The sequence below is a fragment of the Mercenaria mercenaria genome, chromosome 12, assembly GCF_021730395.1.
Source record: "Mercenaria mercenaria strain notata chromosome 12, MADL_Memer_1, whole genome shotgun sequence".
NCBI classification, from domain to species: domain Eukaryota; kingdom Metazoa; phylum Mollusca; class Bivalvia; order Venerida; family Veneridae; genus Mercenaria; species Mercenaria mercenaria.
In genome coordinates this window covers 78,305,849-78,332,037 of record NC_069372.1, presented here as the reverse complement: position 1 = coordinate 78,332,037, position 26,189 = coordinate 78,305,849, and the positions used below count along the sequence as shown (strand labels likewise).

General features: G+C 35.2%; 1 protein-coding gene across 3 annotated transcripts in view; it reads left to right on the top strand.

Annotated features, from left to right (window-relative positions):
• Window positions 1-26,189, top strand: part of LOC128545891 (glutathione hydrolase 1 proenzyme-like) — an 81,499-nt gene that overhangs the window by 24,640 nt on the left and 30,670 nt on the right. For all 3 annotated transcript variants that reach the window (XM_053520406.1, XM_053520407.1, XM_053520408.1), the window contains exons 7-9: window positions 10,298-10,447; window positions 13,705-13,862; window positions 14,102-14,295. In XM_053520406.1, coding sequence (XP_053376381.1) covers window positions 10,298-10,447; window positions 13,705-13,862; window positions 14,102-14,295 — 502 coding nt within the window. The remainder of the gene's footprint in view (window positions 1-10,297; window positions 10,448-13,704; window positions 13,863-14,101; window positions 14,296-26,189) is intronic.

Genomic DNA, 26,189 nt, shown 5'->3' with positions numbered 1-26,189 from the left:
AAGTATTCTGATGGTTCCAGCGGAACTGGTAAAGACATGAAGGGAAGCAACATGTTTCTATGAAGAAGCTTCACCTTTGCTCTAGGTACACCTTCTGCTTCCACTTCAAAAACAGGGACGTCAGGATTTGGTTGGGACTTAACCAGGTAAGTATTTTCTTCCCATTTGTCTGAAAGTTTATGTTTCTCTTGGAAACCAACTTTCTTAACCAACACTCTGTCACCAGGAAGAATTCTGTTGTGACGAACATTTTTGTCGTAATGTTGTTTGTAACGGCGGCTATATTTCTTTGTTTCTTGTTCGGCTTTTTGATAAGCAAACTTGAGACGAGATCGTAGTTTATCTATATAATCGTCATGACTTCTCGATCCTTCGTCCATAGGAAGACCAAGGAAGGCATCGATGGCTAGACGAGGATGCCTGCCGAACATCAGATAGTATGGTGAACAGTTTGTGGTATTGTGAACTGCAGCATTGTAGGCATGCGTCATTGTGGAGACTTGATCCTTCCAGTTCTGTTTCTTATGCTCAGGCAATGCTCCTAACATGTTTAGTAGTGTTTTATTGTATCTTTCGGTAGTTCCGTTACTCATCGGGTGGTATGGAATCGTTCTGCTTTTCTTTATTCCTGTTAGTTGACATAATTTAGAGATGATCTTTGACTCGAAGTTTTGACCTCTGTCACTATGGAGGCGGGCTGGAAATCCATAGTGAATGAAGAAATTTTCATAGAGTGCTTTGGCTGTTGTCGTTGCCTTTTGGTTTCTTGTTGGAATTGCCTGAGCGTATTTAGTAAAGTGATCTGTTATCACCAAAATATTCTCATAGCCACCTTTTGATTTTTCTAGGGAGAGGTAATCTATGCATACTAGTTCCATAGGACTTGAAGATGTGATTGGAACCATTTCTGCGGCTTTGGTAGGTAAAGTCTTTCTCCTTATACATCGCCCACAATGCTGTATACTGTTCCTTATGTATTTATCCATGCCTGGCTAAAAGAATCGCTGTTTTATCAAGGATAAAGTGCGGTCACGACCTTGATGGCCTAGATCGTCATGGTAAGCCTGGAAGATGATATGGCGTATTAGTTCAGGTACAACAAGTTGATCGTATTCACAACCATTTACAATCCTTTGTGGAACAAAATACCATCTTTCACGAGAAGTTTGTGACGCATGGATAATATCTCTCTCAGCTTTATTTGTCTGCACTTTGAGACTTGACGCTTTGACAGAATTTAATGGCCGATAAACAAATCATCTTCTTTTGATTGAGCTTTGATCCAATCTTGTTGTGTCAAAGCAGTACTTCCCAAAAATGCAGGAGGAATATCTTCACATTGGGATACTTCAATTCTGTTTGATGAAGATGGATCTGCGACCACTAAACTGTAAACGACTGGGGATTCGTCAGAAGATGTTTCGATAGCTGATGAAACTGCTTTGAGTATGTCAGGAAATACAAGAACCTGTTCATCTCCTTCATTGTACATGTATTTCCGTGATAGGCCATCGGCATCAGCATTTAGTTTTCCGCTTCTGTAACGAATTTGGCATTTATAGTTTTCTAATTCTGCCATCCATCTATGACCGGTGGCATCAAGTTTAGCACTGGAGAAGACATACACCAACGGGTTATTGTCGGTTAACACGTCGAATGTAGAGCCATATAAATAATCATGGAATTTGTCCACAACCGCCCATTTAAGTGCTAAATATTCCAGTTTATGTGCCGGATAGTTACGTTCCGATGGTTTTAGGCTTCTACTAGCATATGCTATAACGCGATCGTATCCATCTTGCTCTTGGTAAAGGACTGCTCCAAGACCAGTTCCAGAAGCGTCCGTGTGAAGCTTAAACAGCTTACTGTAGTCAGCATATGCTAGTATAGGTGGATGTGTTAATGCGTCAATAAGGTTGTCGGATGCTTGTTGTTGTGTTGGTCCCCAAACAAACGGTGTTTTCTTCACTTTATGGCTCTTTGTCTGCTTCTTGCTCTTTTTGGTGGTAGAAGATCCGACTAGAAGATCGTTAAGAGGTCTTGCTTTGCTAGCATAGTTCTTGATGAAGCGTCGATAATAGCCAGTGAAACCAAGGAATGCTCTAACATCTTTGACTGATGATGGTATTGGCCACGACTTGACTGCAGTTATCTTTTCTGGATCAGTCTCAATTCCGTTTTCAGACACAACATGACCTAAATATGTGACTTTTGATTGAAAGAATTCACATTTTGATGCCTTTAACTTCAGGTTGTGTTCTTCTAGACGTGTGAAAACAGCATCAAGGCGTCAGAGATGTTCTTCGAAAGTTTTTGAAAATATTATGACGTCATCCAGATATATTAGGCAGTCTCGAAGATTCATTTCACCCATGCAACGTTCCATCACACGCTGGAAAGTCGCTGGTGCGTTGCAGAGTCCAAACGGCATCCGGTTGAATTCGTAAAAGCCAAGTGTACCAACTTGAAATGCAGTTTTATGTTTGTCCTTTTCACTTATTTCTATCTGCCAGTATCCGCTTCTAAGATCCAATTTTGTGAAATATTTTGCGCCAGACAATAGATGGAGTGTGTCTTCAACGCGAGGAATGCCATAAGCATCTTTTATTGTCAAACTATTGAGCTTCCGGTAATCTAGGCAGAAGCGAATTGTGCCGTCTTTCTTGCGGACTACAACTATATTTGATGAATATGGACTTTCACTATTTCGGATGGCTCCAGCTTCGAGCATTTCTTTCAAATGTTCTCGGACTTCTTGAAACAATGACGGTGGTATGCGACGATGGGGTTCTTTAAATGGTTTGTCCGTTTCAAGTTTAATGTCATGTTTTGACAGATTGCAGGAGCCTAAATCAGTGACGCTTTTCGAGAAAATATGATCCCATTTACTTAAAAATGTACTGACTTCTTTAATCTACATGTTTAACATGTTTCTTATTTTCTTTTTCAGATGCTGCTTGCTGCTGGACTTGAGCCTTTGACGGAGGACTGATGGGAGCTGACCTGAGAACATCAACTTCGTGTAGTTCACAGATATTAGCTTTCTCTGGAATGGTTATAACTTTAGCTGACATATTAAATATTTTAACAGGAACCCTTGATGTTTTTCCTTGTTCTTTCAGCTTGACGACTCTGGGGCATACATTGACTTTACTAGAATATCCATTGTCTGATGGTTCAGTAACAACTGCTTCACATGATCTCATATTTCTCACAAAACCTGACACTACAGTCGATTCATATGGTTGTAAAGCGACTGATTTTGTAGTTTTCGCAATACCTGCTCTAGTTGTACAAATTGAAGTAAATGCATTGCTCCATGCTTCTGGTATATCACTTTCATCTTTTAGCTCTAATCTTGCTTGTCTAATAACATTTGTGCCAATAACTAATGGAACTTTTCTGTTGTAATCAGTCATAGACACTACTAAAGCGGGAACAGAAAACGCAGTGTCTGTTAGGCATGGTATTTTAACATCTATCTCAACATATCCTCTGTATGGAAGTTTCTCTCCGCTAGCACTGGTTATTTCTAAACCAAAGTCTTGTAATGGACGTAGTTGAGGTACAGGGTCTAAGGACTTGTAAAAATCTACTGCTATTGTAGTTACCATTGAGCCGGTATCTATAAGTCCAACTGTTCTATTTCCTTCAACTTCAATTTCGTTTTCATTACACGATCCTACTATTCTTTCGTACAATTCATTCCTAGGGCTTTGTTCATGGGAGTCTCTGGTCTGCCCTGCTACAGAGACATCTACCCGTTTAAAGGTTTGTCCTTCTTGTAGGTCTCTTTGTCTTTCTTATCAGACTTTTCAGATTTCTGTTCAGACTTCTCTTTCGGGGTTCTTTCATTTTCTGATTGAAGTTTGTTTCTATTTCTATTTTGATGCGATGGACTTCGATATCCTCTACCTCTGTACCGTGCACTATAACCAGCATTTCCTCTGAATCTGGCTCTACCTCTTGACTGCGAGTAACCACTGTTGTATCTTTTCTCCTCTGAATTCTGACGTCTTTTCAACTCCTTTACCTCCTCTTCCAATGCTTTCATTTTCTCTAGTATCATGTCTAATTTCGAGTCTGTTTCTGAAGTCCTTATCGGTTGGTGTATTTTCGGCTGTGTTGTTTTATCTTCTGTTATTTCACCTGGACTTGCTTCTTTCCTATTTTCTTTTCCTGTATCTATTTCAACTTCCTCTAATCTTGCCTTTTTCCTTAACTTCTCGAAAGAATCGCTAGACTCATAAGTCACTCTTGTCGCATTCTTCAATCTTTCTGAAAATAATCCTCTCCAAAATCTCTCTTTTAGTTTGCCATCTTTTCTAGATTCATCAACTTCTTCTTTATCAACGGCTTGATAGAAAAGTGTTTCAATTCTGATTCCCCAATCTGTACAAGATCATTTGATGACTGTTTTGCTGAATAGAAATCATGAATAAGAGAATCTCCGCTCTTTACATTTCCATATACGGATTCTATTTTTCTTAGAATTTTCTCTTGCAGAAGCACCAGGCTGTAAGGTAAGTAAAACTCTTCTAGTCTTTCTTTGAGAGAATTCCGAACTAACTGGGCAATCAGGTAATCTGGGTATAATCCTGATTTCAATAAACAAGATACTTCTAACTTCCATTCCTCGAACTGATTGCCTTCAAATGATGGTAAGTATGGTTTTCCGAGGATAGTCTTCTCAAGCTTTGCAAACACATCTGTTTCACTTGGAATCTTGTTTTCTTTCTCAACACTGGAGGTTTTCTTTTTCTCTTCTTTTTCATGTATTCTCTTTTGTATCTCCTCTTCTTCTTTGTTCAGTTCTCTCAATCTTTCCTTCATCCGCTGATCTTCTAATTCTTCACAACTCTTTTCTGTAATTCTTCTTTTGCATTTTCTTTCTATCTATATCTTTCTCTCTTATTTTGAGTCTTTCAATACGAGCCATAATTTCTCTTTCTTCTTGTCTCTGTTTCTCTCTTTTCTTCTCCTGTTCTGTCTTTTCTCTTTCTTTCTTTTCTTTATAGATCTTTAATACTTGTCGTATTTTCTCTTCCCTTTCCGTCTTTTCCTTCAATAACTTTCTATCTCTTTCTAATGTTTCTTCCCTTAACTGTCTATCTATCTCGTCTTTTTGTTTCTGTAACTCCTCTAATCTATTCGGTTCTGTTTTTACTTTAACATTTTGTCTTGTCTGACTATTCTGTTTCTCTAACATGCCTCTATCTATATCGTTAACATTTCTAAGAACACTTTCATCTGCTCTTTGTTTATATGTTTTATGACTTGATGGCTGTGAAGGTCCTTTGGTACTTATACCAATCGTTGATTCTGTCTGAAACCTTTCAACATATCCTCTACCTTTATTCTCTTCTCCTCTTGTCAACTGTCTATTATTTACTTCCTCTAATTCTTTTCCTAACTCTTTCCATCTCTCCAACAATTCAGCCTGTGTGTAATTCACTTTTGTTGCTTTCGAGTATTGATCTATTTCAACATCTTGTTTCTTAGCGGACATTTCTATTGCTATTTCTTCTTCTAGATTTGCAATATCTTCTTCTATTCTACTCCTCTGTTGGTTTCTACTGTATCCTGTCTGTACATTGTCGTTAAGCATATCTCTATCTATTACAGGATTTTCTGGTTTTTGAGTCATTTTATGACTTATGTTGTTTGATACAGTTTCATTTGGCACTTGATCTTTTTCAACATATTTATTTGTTTCAGCTTCAGTATTCTGATAATGGATTTGTTCAGGGTATACTTTGAAAGTATCTCCAATTTCACTGGTAGATATTTCTTTTTGTATAGTAAAGTCTCTTGAATCAGTATGTTCATCTTTATCATTTACAAAACCATCCTCATGTCTGAAGGACTGTAACATTATATCAAGCCTTTCAATTTCGCCTGATAAATTGATTTCTTTCTCTTGATTTTCTACACCTGAAAGACTCTTTGCAATACTTGCTTCTTCGTGTGTTGAATTACAAAGTGCTTCTCCTTCTTCAAAATCTAATTCATCTACAATTGCTAAATCATCCAGGGGTAAACCGTGTTCGCTCAAATACTCATATATACTTTCTTCTTCATTTGGGTTTATATCCTCTTTAACTTCTCTGTCGACTCGCAAGTCTCTCCTTTGTTGTATTAACAATTCTCTTTGCATTTGAAGGTTTTTCAACCTCTCTTGTTTAAGCATTTTCTCCCTTTCCTTTACTTCTTCCTCCTTTCTAATGGCTTCTTCTAGAAGTGCTTGTTTCCTTCTCCTTTCTAGCGTAAGTCTGCGTAAATCATACAGCCATCTCTTATATATTCTAAGTTCACAACAACCTTTCACAATGTCACTATCAATTTCACCAAACCAACCGATCACTATACTGTTATACACGTTTTCTTTTTTACGCTTGTTTGTGTTCACTTTAGTTGCTACTGATTATGCAAAATATCACATCACATTCAGTGTACTTATATGACTTCACACAATATTCTGTTCAAAACTTGTTGATATATTATAGATTCATAGATTCCGGTAACTCCAACATTTGATATTTCACTTATGTTCCTTTTTCAAAGTGACATATTAAAGTTTTCTCATAACTTCATACAGCAACACTTATATGCTCACTTTGATCAATTCACTTTCTATCCACTTGTTTTTATTTTCAGCCTGTACTAATTGCTTTATGTTCACTTTTCAATTTCACTTCAATTCAGTTTCATTCAGTACTAAGTGATCAATGATCAATAATATTTCCTTTCACTTTGCAAAGCCTATTTATTGTACATTGAGCTTTCACTTTCATTCAGTCTTCAATTTATTCTACTTCTATACACATTTTATTCACTGTATGCACTTTCAGCACTGCACTAATATTTCATACATTAGTTTTCAAGTTTTTGCTGTTTCTTTTCAACCTTTCAAATTTCACCTATAAAACACTTTTCAGCACTATACTAATATTGGCCTATCATTTTCCAAGTTTCACTTATAAATGCTATTTATTCACTGTATGTACTTTCAGCACTGCACTAATATTTCACAAATTAGTCTCCAAGTTTCAAATATTCCTTTTCAACTTCTCAAGTTCCACTCATAAATAATTTTTATTTATTGCATTTAAATTCAGTACTGTACTAATATTTCACATTTCAAATATTTCTTTTCAACTTCTCAGTTTACAATTCCTTTCATTCAATGAGATTTATTTTCTTCAAAATAGCAGTTTTCAAGTATTCAACTGAAGTCTATTTCATTTCAAAACCCTTTCAACATTTCATTCACTTTCAGGATTTTCAGTTTCAATGTTGTGGTTTGAGTATGAAATATATATGTGAAAACCTTGTATGTATGTATGTATGTATGAATGAATGTATGCATCAAGTGTAAATATCACAACTTTGATTATTGTTTATTTTTGAAATTTGAAATTATGTATGTTTTGTTTTCTTGAAGTGTACAGATACGTGTGTGAATTAGAGAGAAAAAACTCCTAGGATCCTTACAATATGTCCTATATAACCCTATGAAAATATCAAAAGATATTCTTCATAGAGAAATATAACAGTTATTATAAAATTAATACAGAATATATACTTCTGTATATATTTAGTACACAAAAAAAAGCAAAAAAAGATATTTTCTCCGACTGAGATTCGAACGCGCGACCTTTCGCTTCGCAGTCCGACGCACTATCCGCTGAGCTACGCAGGCTGTGTTATATACACTTGATAAATATCGACCGCATTAACGCGCCCAGATTTATCGAGTGCAATCAAATATCTATCACAAATTTCCAATAATGTGACTATATTAAAGAACAATGTCCCGACTGATATCGAAAGCAATGTTCTAAATTATTTATCTTCTTATAAGATATTTTTCTCTGAATTCAATCAAAAAATAATATCTTCAGAAAATAATAAACCTGTCTTGTACGAAAACTCCGTGTTCAAAATACCGCTGTGATCACATATTTGTACGCGCCGGTAATGAATTTATTATCATACAATATAATTAAATTATATCGTATGATACTACTGTATTGCTTGAGATAATACCTTGATACACACAGAAAATAAATATTAAAAAATATTGACACACAAAAAACTTTCAAGGCCCGAGCTGGAATCGAACCAACACCTACTGTACCTCAAATCTGTTCTCAACTTTTCTGGACAACGCTCTAACCGACTACGCTATGGGGGCTTATGGATTATACACCAATAACTATAGGATTTATCGATAATATTGGAAAGGTAGTGTTTTGAAAGGCAGGTGTTAGACGTTTTATTGTGCCAGTGTACCTTTGCAAAAATTTATCAGCCGCCAACAAAAACTATAACACTTAGCAGATATTCTAACTAAATTTTCAACTATAAGCATCAAATGCTATACTATAGTGTTTATTCACACAGTCACATGAGGGTACAACCACCTGTCAAATTTTGACAGCCTAGTGTCAAAATCAAGTACGTTTGTAAAATTATAATATCTCAACTAAAACTTCTTACCAGTTGCAGTATATCCATCAATATGTAATCCATAAAAATATTTCTAATCCAGATTTATACACTACACACTGAATTCAAAAGTTTCAATGTCATTGTTTATGTCACACCTGTCAAAGTATCAAACTTTGAAAATCACAATGTCTCCATGGCACGAATCCATTCTATATCCGTTGACGACGACTGTGAGGGCTCCATCGACGAATAAGGCCGTCAAGTACGACGACGGAACGACAAATGCTGCAGCTGCTTACTTCTTAGTTCGGGTACCCAACGATTCAAATCCGTGCGCACGAGTCAATGTTTACAAATATAGGGAATTCCGTATTATCCGGTATATGGTTGTGACGTCACTAGTCTATATATGATCTGGGGAAATCCAGGTAAACACAGGTGTAGGGGGAAAACCCAAAGCTAACCTGTCCTTTTCCAAGTCTAGAATAGTCCATAATCTTGATAAGTCATAGTATCGTAGACTTTGCTCATACTCCTTTCTTGAGCGCCAAATGTCACGGGGGACTTTTATGTGTTATGGGTTCTGTATGAGGAAGTCTGGAAATATATATATAATATATTTATTGCTATACAATGCCTATCAATCTATCTATTAGATAATGGCGGACAACAATAACAAAGGGGTTTACGTAAAACATTACATACGATTTCCCATTAAAAACATAATACAGCTGCAGTATAAAACAATGTATGACTTAACTAAGACATTACATATATAGTGTGTATTACATATTATATGAACGTACCTGGAAATATATATATAATATATTTATTGCTATACAATGCCTATCAATCTATCTATTAGATAATGGCGGACAACAATAACAAAGGGGTTCACGGGAAGGGTTATGTGACGTTATAGGATTAATATGGTACGGCATACGTCAGTAGATTATTGTATTGGGATGTATAGGTCGTAGAGGAGAATGCATCATAAAATATTGGAATATAATATATAAATTGTATTGATACTATAGACCTTTGACAATTCTTATTTTATGACCTATGACAAAAATTTGGTAAACTATATCGAGCAATAAATGTTTAGATATACCTTCATGAAACATTTATCATAAAGAGGAAACACGCGTCTCTTGAAATACAATAAAGAAACTTTTTCCAGAAAACTGGACGGAACGAAAAGATCATCATGGTATACAGACAATGAATAGAGAAGTGGCGCATAATGACGGATTGAAAGAGATAGATTTATCAGTTTTATTTGCTCGTTAGAGCCTATTCGTAACTTTCTTTGCAGTTATTTTGCTGAGATAACGTGAGAAATTTTGTTTGATTTATAGGCAGCTTTTTCATTATGAATTAATAGTGTCACAAAATCTATCATGGAATCTTAGGTCATAGATCACTGCTACTATTTAGGATCTCAATTTAGATGATTTTACAGTGTGTTTGTTTTTTCCTTCATCATTATCCCTATTCTTTTAATATGCATTCAATATTTGCAAAAACGTTTCAAAAAGAAACAAGTTACAGGCATTTAAAGTTAGTCCAGTACAGGTTTTTTTTCAGTTTTATAAAGAAGACGACCAGGTATTTAGTGTATTTATGCCTTAAGGAATCAGGATGACCCTGGAGCATTCATGAATGAATCCGCTTTACAAAGTTGAGCTTTAAAGAATGTTACTGGTATTACTTAATTCCTGTTAAAACGCTAAGTTGTGGTAATATCCGACTCGATGGTAACTGTTTTGGCCGTAGCAAAAGCTTTTGCTAAACCAGTGAAAAATTCCTATAATATTTTGACTATGGAATATTATTTCAGATGGAATAATGTCTAAGGAAGATCTGGCTAAGTACAAAGCCCCCAGAAAACCGCCTATTTCTCTAAAGCTACATGACGACCTGACCGTCTATTCTCCGCCGCTTCCTACTGCTGGCGTTGTGTATCAGTATATACTGAATTTGTTGAAAGGTAGGTAGACCCGCTCTGATTGCCGCTAGGAGAATTTGCATTAAAATCTATGAAAATATTTACTGGAAAGCATTTGATCAATATGTTTTAAATCATCAAAAAATAATGTTCGTTTTATATCGCAATCATTATAAAGCAGTTAACTAATTATTATTTTCATTAATACAATAACACAACAAAACAAAATTGTTTGTTTGGCGTAGGCAGGAAACAAAATACCATTAAGTGTACTACTCCAATGCTAATCTCGGTTGCAACACTTGGTAAGACTTAGATATCTTTAGAAGGTTTTTCTTCCTGCTTTCGAAATATGAAAGATACCTTTAGCTGTTAGAAGGCTCTTACGACTTAAGAGCGTAACAAAAATTAAAGAGGATAGAATTATATGATTAAAAATACTAAGGGCCAGAGGCGGGATTCGAACACGGGTCGCAAGGGTGGAAGTCCAATGTTCTTACCACTGAGCCAAAGAGCCGACCCCCTGACGCAATTGTCAGGGATTGGTTTTAAACTTACAAGCTCTGCGTAAGCGACCGTAACATTCCCCCTCTTGAAAGGATGCATCATTTATGATGACGTGTAAACCATTTTGACATAGAAAGTGCCATTTCGGCTCGAGATAAAGTCCATTTCGCGGACGAGCGCTCATCTAACGTCTTAAGAGCGTATTAGAAATTGAAGAGGATAGAATTCTCTGACGAAAATCCCAAGGCGGTATTCGAACGCAGGTCGAACGGATTGTAGTCCAAAGCTGTAGCAACTGAGCCAAAGAGTCGAATTGTAAACAGATTATTTCTTTAATGCATACAGTATTCTTAACATGCTGTATTAGTAAAAAAAATGAAGTAAAAAGAACTAATTTATACTTCACTGTGTATCAACACACTGGATATCCGGCTATCCTGACGCCCGCTGGAAATGTAACCCAGCTGTAAATCGGTAGGTAAAGTTTTTCATTTATTTCTATTTAAACGAAGCCAATTCTTGCAAATCAACTTGACAGTTTTGTCAAGGAATGACCATGGCTTACATTTACAATTTCTGGGCCAGAAACGATCGTTTTGTTTTGAAATATTCGCTAACAAATTCTTCAGTTTGAAAAATCGAGCAAAAATACAAAGTTTCGCGCAAATTGTTTTGTTTATGAACAACCTGTGAAAACATTTATCATCTGGTTTAACAGATGTGTCCTTTCGGAACACCTGTGTGAAGTTTCCGGGTTCTACGTTATTCTTGAAAAAGTATATTAGCCGTTAAATAGGCATGGTCGAGAAAAAAAGACGGCCGCTCTATTTGAAATAGGCAGTCGTTGAAGTCAGCTGTCGGCTATCGAGAATACAGCTGTATAAAAATACAAAAACTGTCTTGTAGACATGTTATATGCCCCGTAGTGTCTCTTTTTTATGTATATTTTGTATCTGTTTAGTCTGTCTGTGTTTTTTTGCGATTTCTTTCGTCTTTCATTTGTGTAAAATGTGTATACCTGCAGTCAGTAAACAGTTTGTATATACTTATGTATGGTCCTTATTGCCATGTCGAGTAATTTTGGTTGATTTCATTATCATTGTCCTTTTGGTTTAGGGTCTAGAAGTTGCTTTGTTTCTTTCGTCCGTCCGTCCGCCCGCAGTGTCTTGTCCGGGCTCTCATTCTACATGCATGGACTGATTTTTCAGTACTGATTTTTAAACTTCAAACCTGTGTTACCGATGATACAAATATTAGTGATGCCCATTCATTAATGACCACCTCCAATGTCAGTATAACAAATAAATCTTTAACACAGAGCTATAAATAAGTATTTTGTGTCAGACTGGCAATTCCTACATGCATAGACAAAATTTCAAATATATTGTGTCGTATAGTAGAACTTTTATTTTCATGCGGCTTTATTTGATAGCTGACTGTGTAAGATCGTAAACAAGCAAAGAAGAGTTCCGATCTACCTTGTTAGATGTTGATTAAAGCTACATGTGGCTGCCATGTTAAGAAATAACTGCTTAACAGTCATGTGACATTTTGCAAAGTTCTGCTTATTTAGATTTGAAACAATCGTTTGCCTTTATACATCAACAACTTGCAGTTTTAGACCATGAATAAACTGGTATTTGTTGAAAAGGTATTTATGAATAAAACAAAATGGCAGATTTACATTAGGAGCAATTAAATAATTATGTATGAGCAAATAAGTTTATACACCTATCAAGCACCGCAGTAAGAACACTTTTCAAAACAAGAACGGGCATTTGAGATTCATTAAAGATACTGAATTCTTCAAACGAAATTCAAAGGACTGACGACCAGAAGCAATTATTTGCACTTGCAAAACCCGAGGTGAAAATACTTTCTGTAGTAGCCCGGAGGCACCTGTAGTGGTTTTCCTCCACCATCAAAAGCTGGCAAAATGGCAATATGTATCATATTGCTTCGGTGTAACTGCAAAAAAAATATATGGTTGGCTTTCGCATGGCGGAAAAATCGCAAGAACGCGTGAACTAGGTTAAAATTCAGCCCGGGTGTGAAGGAATAAAGTCCTAAAGCCTCTTGAAATGAAAGTACCATTTTTATCACTGCGAGTCAAATCACTGCGAGTAATACTTTTTACATACAAAAGTATTCAAAATCATCGGAGTTAATGGATAGTCTATAAATGTTAACATCCGAGTTCAACGACAGCACTAGAGGCCGTTTTCGACAGACTTTTTTTTCGACCATGCCTATTTAACGGCTAATATACTTTTTCAGGAATAACGTAGAACCCGGAAACTTTACACAGGTATTCCGAAAGGACACATCTGTTAAACCAGATAATGAAAGTTTTCACAGGTTGTTCATAAACAAAACAATTTGCGCAAAACTTTGGATTTTTGCTCGATTTTTCAAACTGAAGAAATTGTTAGCGAATATCTCAAAATGTAAGGATCGTATTTGGCCCAGAAATTGTAAATGTAAGCCATGGTCATTCCTTGACAAAACTGTCAAGTTGATTTGCAAGAATTGGCTTCGTTTAAATAGAAATAAATGAAAAGCTTTACCTACCGATTTACAGCTGGGTTACATTTCGAGCTGGGTTACATTTCCAGCGGGCGTCAGGATAGCCGGTTATCCAGTGTGTATCAAGTGCATTTACAATACCATGTTTCACAGATTGTTCAACAAATTTCCTTTGTTTTGGTGTTGTATCTGAAACTGTAAGTTAATTGCCATACATTATTAATTAACGATTTAAGAAGACTGATTACAGAAGTCAAATTTTTAAGGTTTCAATTTTGATGGTTCGAGCGTTTCGACAGTTGAAAAGTCTATAACCACCTGCCATAGAATAACTGAAGCATTCAAACACGCTGCCGCTCTCCGTTTTCGGCTTGGAGACATTGATAGTTGTACCTCGGATGAAATTAAGAAGTCTATCAACCGGGTGATCTTATTAATATTTTTATCGTTTTGCGTTCAAAGAACACACAGTATAATTACAAATTTTTCACCTTGTAATATCAGTTCTTTCTAGTTTCTAGCCTATAAGACCTACTTCGTTTAGGAAAAGCTTATATATTTTTAGCAAAGACGTTTTATCAACGATTAGATATAGTATAATCTGAATTCAGTTACCTTTAATTTCCTAAAATATCATATCAAATGTTGTATTCTATAAACTAGATTTTGGAGAATGCGAGTGATGAAACTTATATACAATGTAAACGTGCTCAAATAATCGATACAAAAACATTTGATAAGGAATACTATGATCCTTTCAATATTGGGGACCAACACGAAGACTATGGTACTTCACATATCTCAGTACTGGGACCAGATGGCGATGCTGTTTCGGTGACAAGTACAATCAGTCTTTAGTAAGTATTCTTTTTGTGCAGTTTGTTCGTATGTAGCATACATTAATTCAAGGTAAAGTGAAGGACCAATAGTTATGGGATATTTCATAACAATGATGGATAATACTGTACAGTAAAGAAATAAGTAAATGCTGAAAATAAACCTTTGTTCTTAATTTACTTTTATTTTTGAAGAAATGCAACTAGTTAATTAGGTATTACTAAGTAGTTTATACATTATAACCAGTACAACAAGTTAACTGACTTTGTATCTCGCTTTACCATATGAGATTTTATTTGCATCGGTTTCGTTCTTTCATACCAAAACTGGTTTAATACCATTTTCACAAAGGTATGGTCAATTGACGTTAGTGAAAACATCTCATATTAACCATAGGTGACAAGCAAATGACCTTCGACATAGTTTCATATGTTAAAACATTAAAGGACACCTTACACCTACCACTTCTCTTTATAGTACTGTGCTCTGTTGTGCGAAGAAGACAGGATTTATTTTGAATATAGTTTATTTTTTCAAAGTTTGTATTGTCCCTTATGTAGGTAGCATTATATCTTGTTCTCATCGACACACTGTAGTGGTTCCACATACAGATATTGCAGTTGTCAGATGCGTTCATGAAATTATTGAGATGAGATTGATACATATTTGTGAAATTCTTGAAAACTGTTTCTTGTATTTATGTTTTCAAAACATTCTCCAGAACACAGACAATATTTCGGTCAAGTTTATTCTATAGAGCACCTTTGAACGTGTACATGGGAATGAAAAGAGTGCTTTATAAATGTGGCATAAAAACGATAATAACAATAATATTAATAATAATAAATGTCGGAGAATATGTGACAAAAATTCATACTATTGATTTGATTAAAAGAGATAGGTGTTTAACACTTCAGATGAATAAGTTGTGAAGAAGTCAAATTGAGATGACAAACACTACCTAACTTCATTTAAACCATCATCTGGCCGCGAAATATATCTAGTATTATCTAAAACGAGGGATACATGAGAAATTTTATTATGATTTAATGTAACCCTCCCAACCCCACCCCGACTTCCCGACCCGTCGAAAAAATAATAAGACACAATTTTTTTTTAAACCCAAAATATGTCATTAAACAAGAGCTTTTCTCAGTTTGTTGAGTTTGTTGTAATTAAACATATACTTAAGAATACAACTGTATTTAATTATGGCTATGAACTAAGATATAACGCGGTGAGGGAAGAGACGTAGACCGTGAGTAGCTGATATAAATACGTCTACTATTACGCTGCGCATGCGCTATGATTCTTTCTGATTATTACAAAAATGTCAATGGACAATCATATACAAAGACAAGCGACGCATGCACATATAAAAGTTATATAAACAATGTGCATTTGTTCTAACTGGACATGTTTACGTCGAATGTACTAAATATACCTCCACCAGACATGGGATGGCGTTTAGTATACTATAAGTAGACTATGTTCACTGAGTAGCAAACATGCCTATTTCTGCGTAAACAATTGTTTGAAAATACGTAGCCCAAAACCAACATATCAAAATCAATCATCAAAGTGAAGAGATTCATTTGCTACAATTAATTAGTTTTAAAAGGTAATTGATACAGTCGTGATCATAATGGCTTATTTAAGATAATCAAACATCTTCTAAGAGGCAAAGGCGATGTTGCAAGTCCCTTCGGACTCTCTTTAGGAGAAATTTGACAGATCTTTAAGATGATTTGCATCAACAGAATTGAAAACATCACGAGATGTATTATCAAAAACAGGCTGAATTTAAGTCTGTAACAAATTTAAGAGGTTAGACGAATTATACAAAAGTTTCGGTATGAATTCTGTAAAATTCCTTCCCATGATAACGACATGTCTTTTAAAGAAATTTTGTATGACACATCACAAACACACAAAAATACATCAATGGAATTAGAGCATGTTCAAAATGAGTCAATGAATGCATATAAAGCTCGATCTATACTTCAATACTTTCAAAAGGCACATCTTTATCGCAAATCCTTTGTTTATTTCAAAGTTTTGGCGAAAGCAATAGGTGCGTGTCTACAGTGGAATTAAGGAAGAGCAAATTTATCAGGGATTAAAAGCTACATAAATAGAGAATATTAGGTTACTGTCTGATAAATTTTTTTTTTTTTCAGACAGTAATCTAATATTCTATTTATCCTACCTGTTCAGAAAACTGGGAAAAAGTCGTTGGATAGAGCAACAGCGTGCAGACTTGACGTCATATAATATGACGTTTGCTAGTGTAATTCAGTTTGTGGAAAATTGGAAAAATGCAATAACTTTTTTGTTTCTGGATAAAAACTTTTGATTTTACCACTTATTTTCTTAGTTAGAATATTTTCAACACAATGATGTCAGTTTCAATGAAAAATTCGAAAAAAAAATGTTTTCAAAATTTCCGGCTGAAGTGCTGTAAAAGTGAAAAATATCAATAACTTTTTTGTTTCAGGATAAAAACCTTTGATTTGACTCAACAATACTCAAACGGTGACGCCACCAAAGCTCTTATAATTTACCTTCATACCTCATACCAGATTATTGTAGCATGTAGTTGAGAGCTATCCCTAACACCTACATTGATAATATTCTGTATGGCCAAACTAGGACAACTGGGATGTCTTGTTATTTTATCACCACGGTACTGAAGGCTTTTTATTTGTTATATATTTAAGGACACGCCACGGCTGAGATAGTTTAGCATTATTGCAATACACTATCTGTATTGAAATTGTGTTTCAAATACATGTGCTAATTAGATAAATCCTCAGTATCTATGTGAAAAAAGGGATGTGTTTTGTATGATTGCAACACTGTGAGTTGCTCTAATTAGTGGCAAATGACTGAAACAATAGGAATTCGTACGTGACTTGGATAGACAAAACGACAGTGACGTAACAATATATTCTTTTATTGCTTTAATTTATGAGTTGTAAGGTACAATATAGAATATCCATTTCATGAAAATCAAACTGGAGAGATAGGGCATAAAATTGGCCCAATTTGGTGACACACTTTGCATTTGTTACAAGAATAACATCAAGTAACAAGATGTAACATTAAGTAACATGTAAAGACGTTTAAGTTGTGTTCAATAGCATGCAGATAGTCGCCTACAAAAAGACGCCTCTTTTCAAACACACGTAACATAAGTAACATCCATGTAACAGCCTTGTAACATCCTTGTTACATCTATATAACACTACTGAAGACGTTTTACGGCCAAATTTAAGAAATGAGGTGTAACATGTGTAACATTTTGACTAGAAATAGACGCCTCTTCTCAGACACACGTAACATAAGTAACATCCATGTAACAGCCTTGTAACATCCTTGTTACATCTATATAACACTACTGAAGACGTTTTGCGGCCAAATTTATGAAATGAGGTGTAACATGTGTAACATTTGTAACATTTTGCCTACAAAAAGACGCCTCTTCTTAGACACACGTAACATAAGTAACATCCATGTAACAGCCTTGTAACATCCTTGTTACATCTATATAACACTACTAAATACGTTTTTCGGCCAAATTTAAGAAATGAGGTGTAACATGTGTAACATTTTGACTACAAAAAGGCGCCTCTTCTCAGACACACGTAACATAAGTAACATCCATGTAACAGCCTTGTAACATCCTTGTTACATCTATATAACACTACTAAAGACGTTTTACGGCCAAATTTAAGAATTGGGGTGTAACATCCGTAACATTTTGACTAGAAAAACACGCCACTTCTTAGACACACGTTACATAAGTAACATCCATGTAACATCCGTGTAACATCTTTGTTACATCAATATAACACTACTAAATACGTTTTTCAGTCAAATTTATGAAATGAGGTGTAACATGTGTAACATTTTGACTAGAAATGGACGCCACTTCTCAGACACACGTAACATAAGTAACATCCATGTAACATCCTTGTAACATCCTTGTTACATCTATATAACACTACCAAATACGTTTTTCGGCCAAATTTAAGAAATGAGGTGTAACATGTGTAACATTTTGACTTCAAAAAGGCGCCTCTTCTCAGACACACGTAACATAAGTAACATCCATGTAACAGCCTTGTAACATCCTTGTTACATCTATATAACACTACTAAAGACGTTTTACGGCCAAATTTAAGAATTGGGGTGTAACATGTGTAACATTTTGACTACAAAAAGGCGCCTCTTCTCAGACACACGTAACATAAGTAACATCCATGTAACAGCCTTGTAACATCCTTGTTACATCTATATAACACTACTAAAGACGTTTTACGGCCAAATTTAAGAATTGGGGTGTAACATGTATAACATTTTGACTACAAAAAGGCGCCTCTTCTCAGACACACGTAACATAAGTAACGTCCATGTAACAGCCTTGTAACATCCATGTTACATAAATATAACACTACTAAAGTCGTTTTACGGCCAAATTTAAGAGATGAGGTGTAACATGTGTAACATTTTGACTACAAAAAGGCGCCTCTTCTCAGACACACGTAACATAAGTAACATCCATGTAACAGCCTTGTAACATCCTTGTTACATCTATATAACACTACTAAAGACGTTTTACGGCCAAATTTAAGAATTGGGGTGTAACATGCGTAACATTTTGACTAGAAAAACACGCCACTTCTTAGACACACGTTACATAAGTAACATCCATGTAACATCCGTGTAACATCTTTGTTACATCAATATAACACTACTAAATACGTTTTTCAGTTAAATTTAAGAAATGAGGTGTAACATGTGTAACATTTTGACTAGAAATAGACGCTACTTCTCAGACACACGTAGCATAAGTAACATCCATTTAACATCCTTGTAACATCCTTGTAACATCTATATAACACTACCAAAGACGTTTTTCGGCCAAATTTAAGAAATGAGGTGTAACATGTGTAACATTTTGACTACAAAAAGGCGCCTCTTCTCAGACACACGTAACATAAGTAACATCCATGTAACAGCCTTGTAACATCCTTGTTACATCTATATAACACTACTAAAGACGTTTTACGGCCAAATTTAAGAATTGGGGTGTAACATGTGTAACATTTTGACTACAAAAAGGCGCCTCTTCTCAGACACACGTAACATAAGTAACATCCATGTAACAGCCTTGTAACATCCTTGTTACATCTATATAACACTACTAAAGACGTTTTTCGGCCAAATTTAAGAAATGAGGTGTAACATGTGTAACATTTTGACTTCAAAAAGGCGCCTCTTCTCAGACACACGTAACATAAGTAACATCCATGTAACAGCCTTGTAACATCCTTGTTACATAAATATAACACTACTAAAGTCGTTTTACGGCCAAATTTAAGAAATGAGGTGTAACATGTGTAACATTTTGACTACAAAAAGGCGCCTCTTCTCAGACACACGTAACATAAGTAACATCCATGTAACAGCCTTGTAACATCCTTGTTACATCTATATAACACTACTAAAGACGTTTTTCGGCCAAATTTAAGAATTGGGGTGTAACATGCGTAACATTTTGACTAGAAAAACACGCCACTTCTTAGACACACGTTACATAAGTAACATCCATGTAACATCCGTGTAACATCTTTGTTACATCAATATAACACTACTAAATACGTTTTTCAGTCAAATTTAAGATATGAGGTGTAACATGTGTAACATTTTGACTACAAAAAGGCGCATCTTCTCAGACACACGTAACATAAGTAACATCCATGTAACAGCCTTGTAACATCCTTGTTACATCTATATAACACTATTAAAGACGTTTTACGGCCAAATTTAAGAATTGGGGTGTAACATGTGTAACATTTTGACTACAAAAAGGTGCCTCTTCTCAGACACATGTAACATAAGTAACATCCATGTAACAGCCTTGCAACATCCTTGTTACATCTATATAACACTACTAAAGACGTTTTTCGGCCAAATTTTAGAAATGAGGCGTAACATGTGTAACATTTTGACTAGAAATAGGCGCCACTTTTCAGACACACGTAACATAAGTAACATCCATGTAACATCCTTGTAACATCCTTGTTACATCTATATAACACTACTAAAGACGTTTTACGGCCACATTTAAGAAATGAGATGTAACATGTGTAACATTTTGACTTCAAAAAGGCGCCTCTTCTCAGACATACGTAACATAAGTAACATCCATGTAACATCCTTGCAACATCCTTGTTACATCTATATAACACTACTAAAGACGTTTTTCAGTCAAATTTATGAAATGAGGTGTAACATGTGTAACATTTTGACTTCAAAAAGGCGCCTCTTCTCAGACACACGTAACATAAGTAACATCCATGTAACAGCCTTGTAACATCCTTGTTACATCTATATAATACTACTGAAGTCGTTTTACGACCAATTTAAGAAATGAGGTGTAACATGTGTAACATTTTGACTACAAAAAGGCGCCTCTTCTCAGACACACGTAACAAAAGTAACATCCATGTAACAACCTTGTAACATCCTTGTTACATCTATATAATACTACTAAAGTCGTTTTACGGCCAAATTTAAGAAATGAGGTGTAACATGTGTAACATTTTGACTTCAAAAAGGCGCCTCTTCTCAGACACACGTAACATAAGTAACATCCATGTAACAGCCCTGTAACATCCTTGTTACATCTATATAACACTACTAAAGACGTTTTACGGCCAAATTTAAGAATTGGGGTGTAACATGTGTAACATTTTGACTACAAAAAGGCGCCTCTTCTCAGACACACGTAACATAAGTAACATCCATGTAACAGCCTTGTAACATCCTTGTTACATCTATATAACACTACTAAAGACGTTTTACGGCCAAATTTAAGAAATGAGGTGTAACATGTGTAACATTTTGACTACAAAAAGGCGCCTCTTCTCAGACAAACGTAACATAAGTAACATCCATGTAACAGCCTTGTAACATCATTGTTACATCTATATAACACTACTAAAGACGTTTTTCGGCGAAATTTAAGAAATGAGGTGTAACATGTGTAACATTTTGACTACAAAAAGGCGCCTCTTCTCAGACACACGTAACATAAGTAACATCCATGTAACATCCTTAGCTAGGGGATTTTTGAAGTTGGTCAAGAGTTTTGCATGGATTTTAATTCTTTGGGGAATATTGATAGGGGCACCATAGGAGCGTTTCTGTGAAATTTAGTGTATGTCTGCCCAGTTGTTTTGAAATGTACAATGGGGTCACCAAGAGATCATTCCTACAAAATGTCTTTTAAATCCGGCTAACAGTTTCTGACAAGGGATTTTCAAAGTTTTTCCTTTCGGTTGCCATGGCAAGCAGTGGTCTGCGTGGAATTAAATTCTTTGGACACTTTAGAAAGGGGGCCACCCATGCAAGTATCATTCCTTAGAAGTTTGGTGTAAATCTGCCCAGTGGTTCTGAAGATTTTGTTACAAATTGTTGACTCACGACGGACATCAAGCAGTCACAAAAGCTCACCTTGTCACTACGTGACAGGTAAGCTAAAAATGGTGCGAGGGGGCTGGGGGGAAGAGAAAGATATGCGTAATATTTTGACTACAATTTGACGCCTTTCCTCAGAATGGCGAGATACTTCCAATAGCTGGCACTTAATAGCAATTTTTTAAAAACTTTTACCGTACCGTTTTTTATAAATTTATGGTATTTCCTCAAGCTCAAGTAGAGACACATTGCAAAGTGTTTGCCTTTATCCAAAACGTTTGCAGAGAATTCATTATACCATTATTTTTTATGAAAGAAACATCAAACTATTGGTAAACAATTATAAAACTTAAAATAAAACCTGTCAATATAATTTTTTTCTAGGGTGTCTCGAGTAAACGGATTTAATGAGACAGAATTCTAACTCCAACATTGAAATATTAAGGTCGAATCCTGCGGGTCAGCTTTGAATTTTGCTCACTTTATTCAAAAATAACCTTGGGGCAGAAGTAAAACCTACCTACATTTCTTCCACAATATGTAATCTAAAGAATTAAGGCAAAATAGAGAACTTTTACCGCATGTAACTCAGTATTTTTAAAGATGTCTAACTCTACCCTTTCTGTTTCAGAGGTAAATTCACTTTGAACAGCAAGAAAACGCTTATCAAATGAATATTTTCCATTTTTGTATAATAAAATCAATAACAGTCTTGAAAGAAGTTAAAACTTACTAGAAAGAAAGGAAAATAAGGGGGGGGGGGGGGAATTGGTCCCAGTGGTGCTTGAACCTACGCCCCCCTGAAAACTGCAGTCAAAGTAGGTTTATAGTAGGAATTGAATACTTTTCAAAAAGGAGGTACTCTATTATGGGCCTAATACCTTAACACGATCTTCAGGATCGAATGTAAAACATGTTTTTATCACGTGTCACAGTCAAAGAAATATGTTGCATTTCGTATCTGTTAATATAATGAGACTTATATGGTATTAACATTATTCAAACTCTATATCGCGTTATGTGAACGTTTGCATGTATGCATGTTTATTTTATGCTAACTAATGCAATACCGTATTCTATCAGTTAAATATTTTCATATCTCATCGCTCACACTGAAAATATGAAATCTATATTTTCACACTGTGAGAGATATGAGCTCCGCCCCTCATACATTGTATATGAATTTTAAATTATTTGCTTAAAACAGGATGACAATTACAGTCGCACTTTGTTCTTTATAATATATTTCTCGATTCAAATTATTTTGACTTAAAGAAAATTTCATACCGTTATGCATCAAAATATAAAAGAAAATGGAACTTTATGTTGCATGCGTCTTTATAACGTCACACCACGTCTGACGTCATGTCTGTTTACGCGCGTCTGTTTCCCGCGTTGAGATTAAAACAGTTGCAAAATGGATTTCTCAACGTAATTGAGCATAAAATAAAAAGAAAATGTGATTGTTTTTCGTGAATATGAAATATATCTCACCTCGAAGTGAGAATTTTTTTTTCACATTTTCACTTGCGCTACGCGCTCGTGAAAATATTTCAAATTTTCTCACTTCTCAGTGAGATAGGGCCCCTATATTCCATATTCACTCAAAACAAACAAATATCCTCTATTTCTTTTTGTCAGGACTTACCATTTATATATCAATCTTATACACTATTTAATTAATAAATATATGATTTTATCAAAAACGGTGTAAATATCAGATTGAAATCAATGAAAATTTAATGTTCATGCCTCGCGCGGTGTCTTAAAAAATATTTTTAGTGTTTTGTTGTTGTTTGTGTGTGTGTGTGTTTTTTGTGTTTTTATTTTTTATTTTATTTTTTTTCTGTAAATGACAAGTTTGAAAAGGCAATGGTTCGAGATAATATGACTATAATGTTACAAATGATTTAGTTATATTCCACGGAGTAATAAAAAGTAAAGGTGCTAAAACCCAAATAACCACTATATCAACTTTGTGTACATAATTATATTTTATGATCGGATCAAACGATTAAATGTGATAAATATTTTGCAGCAAATATGACACGTATTTTTACATATGGATAACGCTTCAATACTTTCATTCAGTAGATTAATAAATGCATGTTATAATGCTTTTCATTCGACGACCTGTCGGCGTTAATCTCTGGCTTATGCAAATAATGGTAATCGAAAAAAAAAACACGAGCTAAATGTATAGGATATTCAGTGCTGAGGACAATCTAGTATTTTACATATTAGATATCGTACTTGTGCCGAGGACAGTCTAGTATTTTACATATCGGATCGTTTTAGGCTTATATCGTACTTAAAACATTGTTTTTATAACATGGCCATTAAAAAAGTACGTATAAACCATTGACGTATAATATTCTTAAATTAATTCGGTTTTTATTCACTTTACCGCATTTAATAACAGTTTCTACATGATTATGAAATACCCTGTAGATCTCATGACCATTCTACGCACGTTTTTCTCATAATGCACGATTGCGTTTTTCCCGGATTTCTCGCCTTCGTAATATTGGACTTTCTTTAGCCCGGGATTCTCGTGATGATATTTACACATGTACGGAATAAGCAGTATTATTCTCACGAGTGGCAGCGGGAGGAAAGAAATTTTGTGACATTTTAGGAAAAAAACTGGATTTATTTTAATTCATGGCAAGGGTTAAGTGGTTCTATTCTTTTTATTTATACGACTATACCCCCAGCAGAGCTTTTGTAAAAGTGTCTTCTTACGGTTGTAAGCGGACACTTTATAAATAGAAGTGTCCTGTATTAAAGACCTGCTCCCGTCTTACCTTTTAACCTTAAACTATCACTGAAAATGAAAATCCTGACTATACACAGTGCCGCATGTCAAAATAGAGTCTATTTTATATTAAATTCTAGATAAAATACCTGTAGTTTTGCGTGCAGAAATGAGGCACGTGGCCGTTAACTGTTACCTATTGTAATCATGGGTTGCATACACACAATAGAATTTGAATAGCCGCGGAGCAGATCCTTAACGCACTCTATCAGTTAACTACCTGCACGTGAAAATCGTGAACAAAGTCATAAACTGTGCCTGATGTAAGAATGTCCCTTTTCAAGAAGAATTAATTTTTGACTATCTTCTGTTGAAGATATCAATAATCTAAAATTGCAATGCAAAAAAAGCTTTTTAAACAACATAAGAAAGAATATTAGTTTCAACTTATAAACAGAACGGCAATGATAGCTTTAGACCGCACTGCAATACCTGACAAATTAAAAATTAAGTGAGCCGCGCCATGTGAAAACTACGGTGCTCCGTTCAGGTCAGTGACTGCTCCTTGTGAAGGCGAAGGTACAATTGTACGATGACGAAGAGCGATAGTACGATGACGATAACACGACAGTCCAATGGTGGAGCGCGTTTTAACTGGTTAATGCACGACGCATAGTGGCGAGGCGGAAGCTGAAAACTAAGGAAAACTTGCTTTCAATATCAATTTTATTTATGCACTCGAAGCTACTCTTATTTAAGTGCCTGAGGCACCCAAAGGGTAAATATATTTAATGTAGTCCCAACTGGAGTACTGAAAAATATATCTGGTATCATTCACTTTGAATTTATTAGAATTTTTTTCACTATACTCTCAGTATTTCATAAAAAATAGCATAAAATTAAATAAAATATACGAGTACAAAATTAAAAGATATTGCGACAAAACTAAGGTTATGTAAGCAGTGTAAGTAATGTGTCCCTTAATTGCAGTTGTTTTTCTTTTCCGAGAATGAACAAATTTGAGCAAATGCTTCACACTGGCTTCAAACACAAGAAATGAAGGCAATTTGTTCTACGTAGGGTGCTATAAAAGTTTATATTTTGAAAAGAACATCCTGTTTTTTCAACTGTTTTTTTTTTTTAATACGGATGTAATACTCAAATAAACATGAACTGTAACTGTCAATACCCACAACAAAAATATGAGCTGCATCATGAGAAAACCAACATAGTGGTTTTGCGACCAGCATGGATCCAGACCAACCTGCACAGTCTGGTCAGGATCCATGTTGTTCGCTTTCAAAGTCAACTGCAATTAGACGAACTGTTATCGAACAGCATGGATCTTGACCAGACTACGCGGATGCGCAGGCTGGTCTTGATCCATGCTGGTCGCAAACGCACTATGTTGGTTTTCTCATGGCGCGGCTCATATCATTTACAGGGGTTTACATGAACATTCAGAAACGTTTAAGCATTTCTTAGTTTTTTCTATGTACAGATGTACGGATAAATTCGGAAAATGTGGATTGTGACATAACAAAAAATGTATGAGGATGCAATGATTCACTTAACTTTCGTAAATCGTAAATTATTATTGCTATTATTTTTATGCTCCCCGAAGAGGGAGCATACAGTTGCCACTTTGTCCGTCCTTCCGTCCGTCCG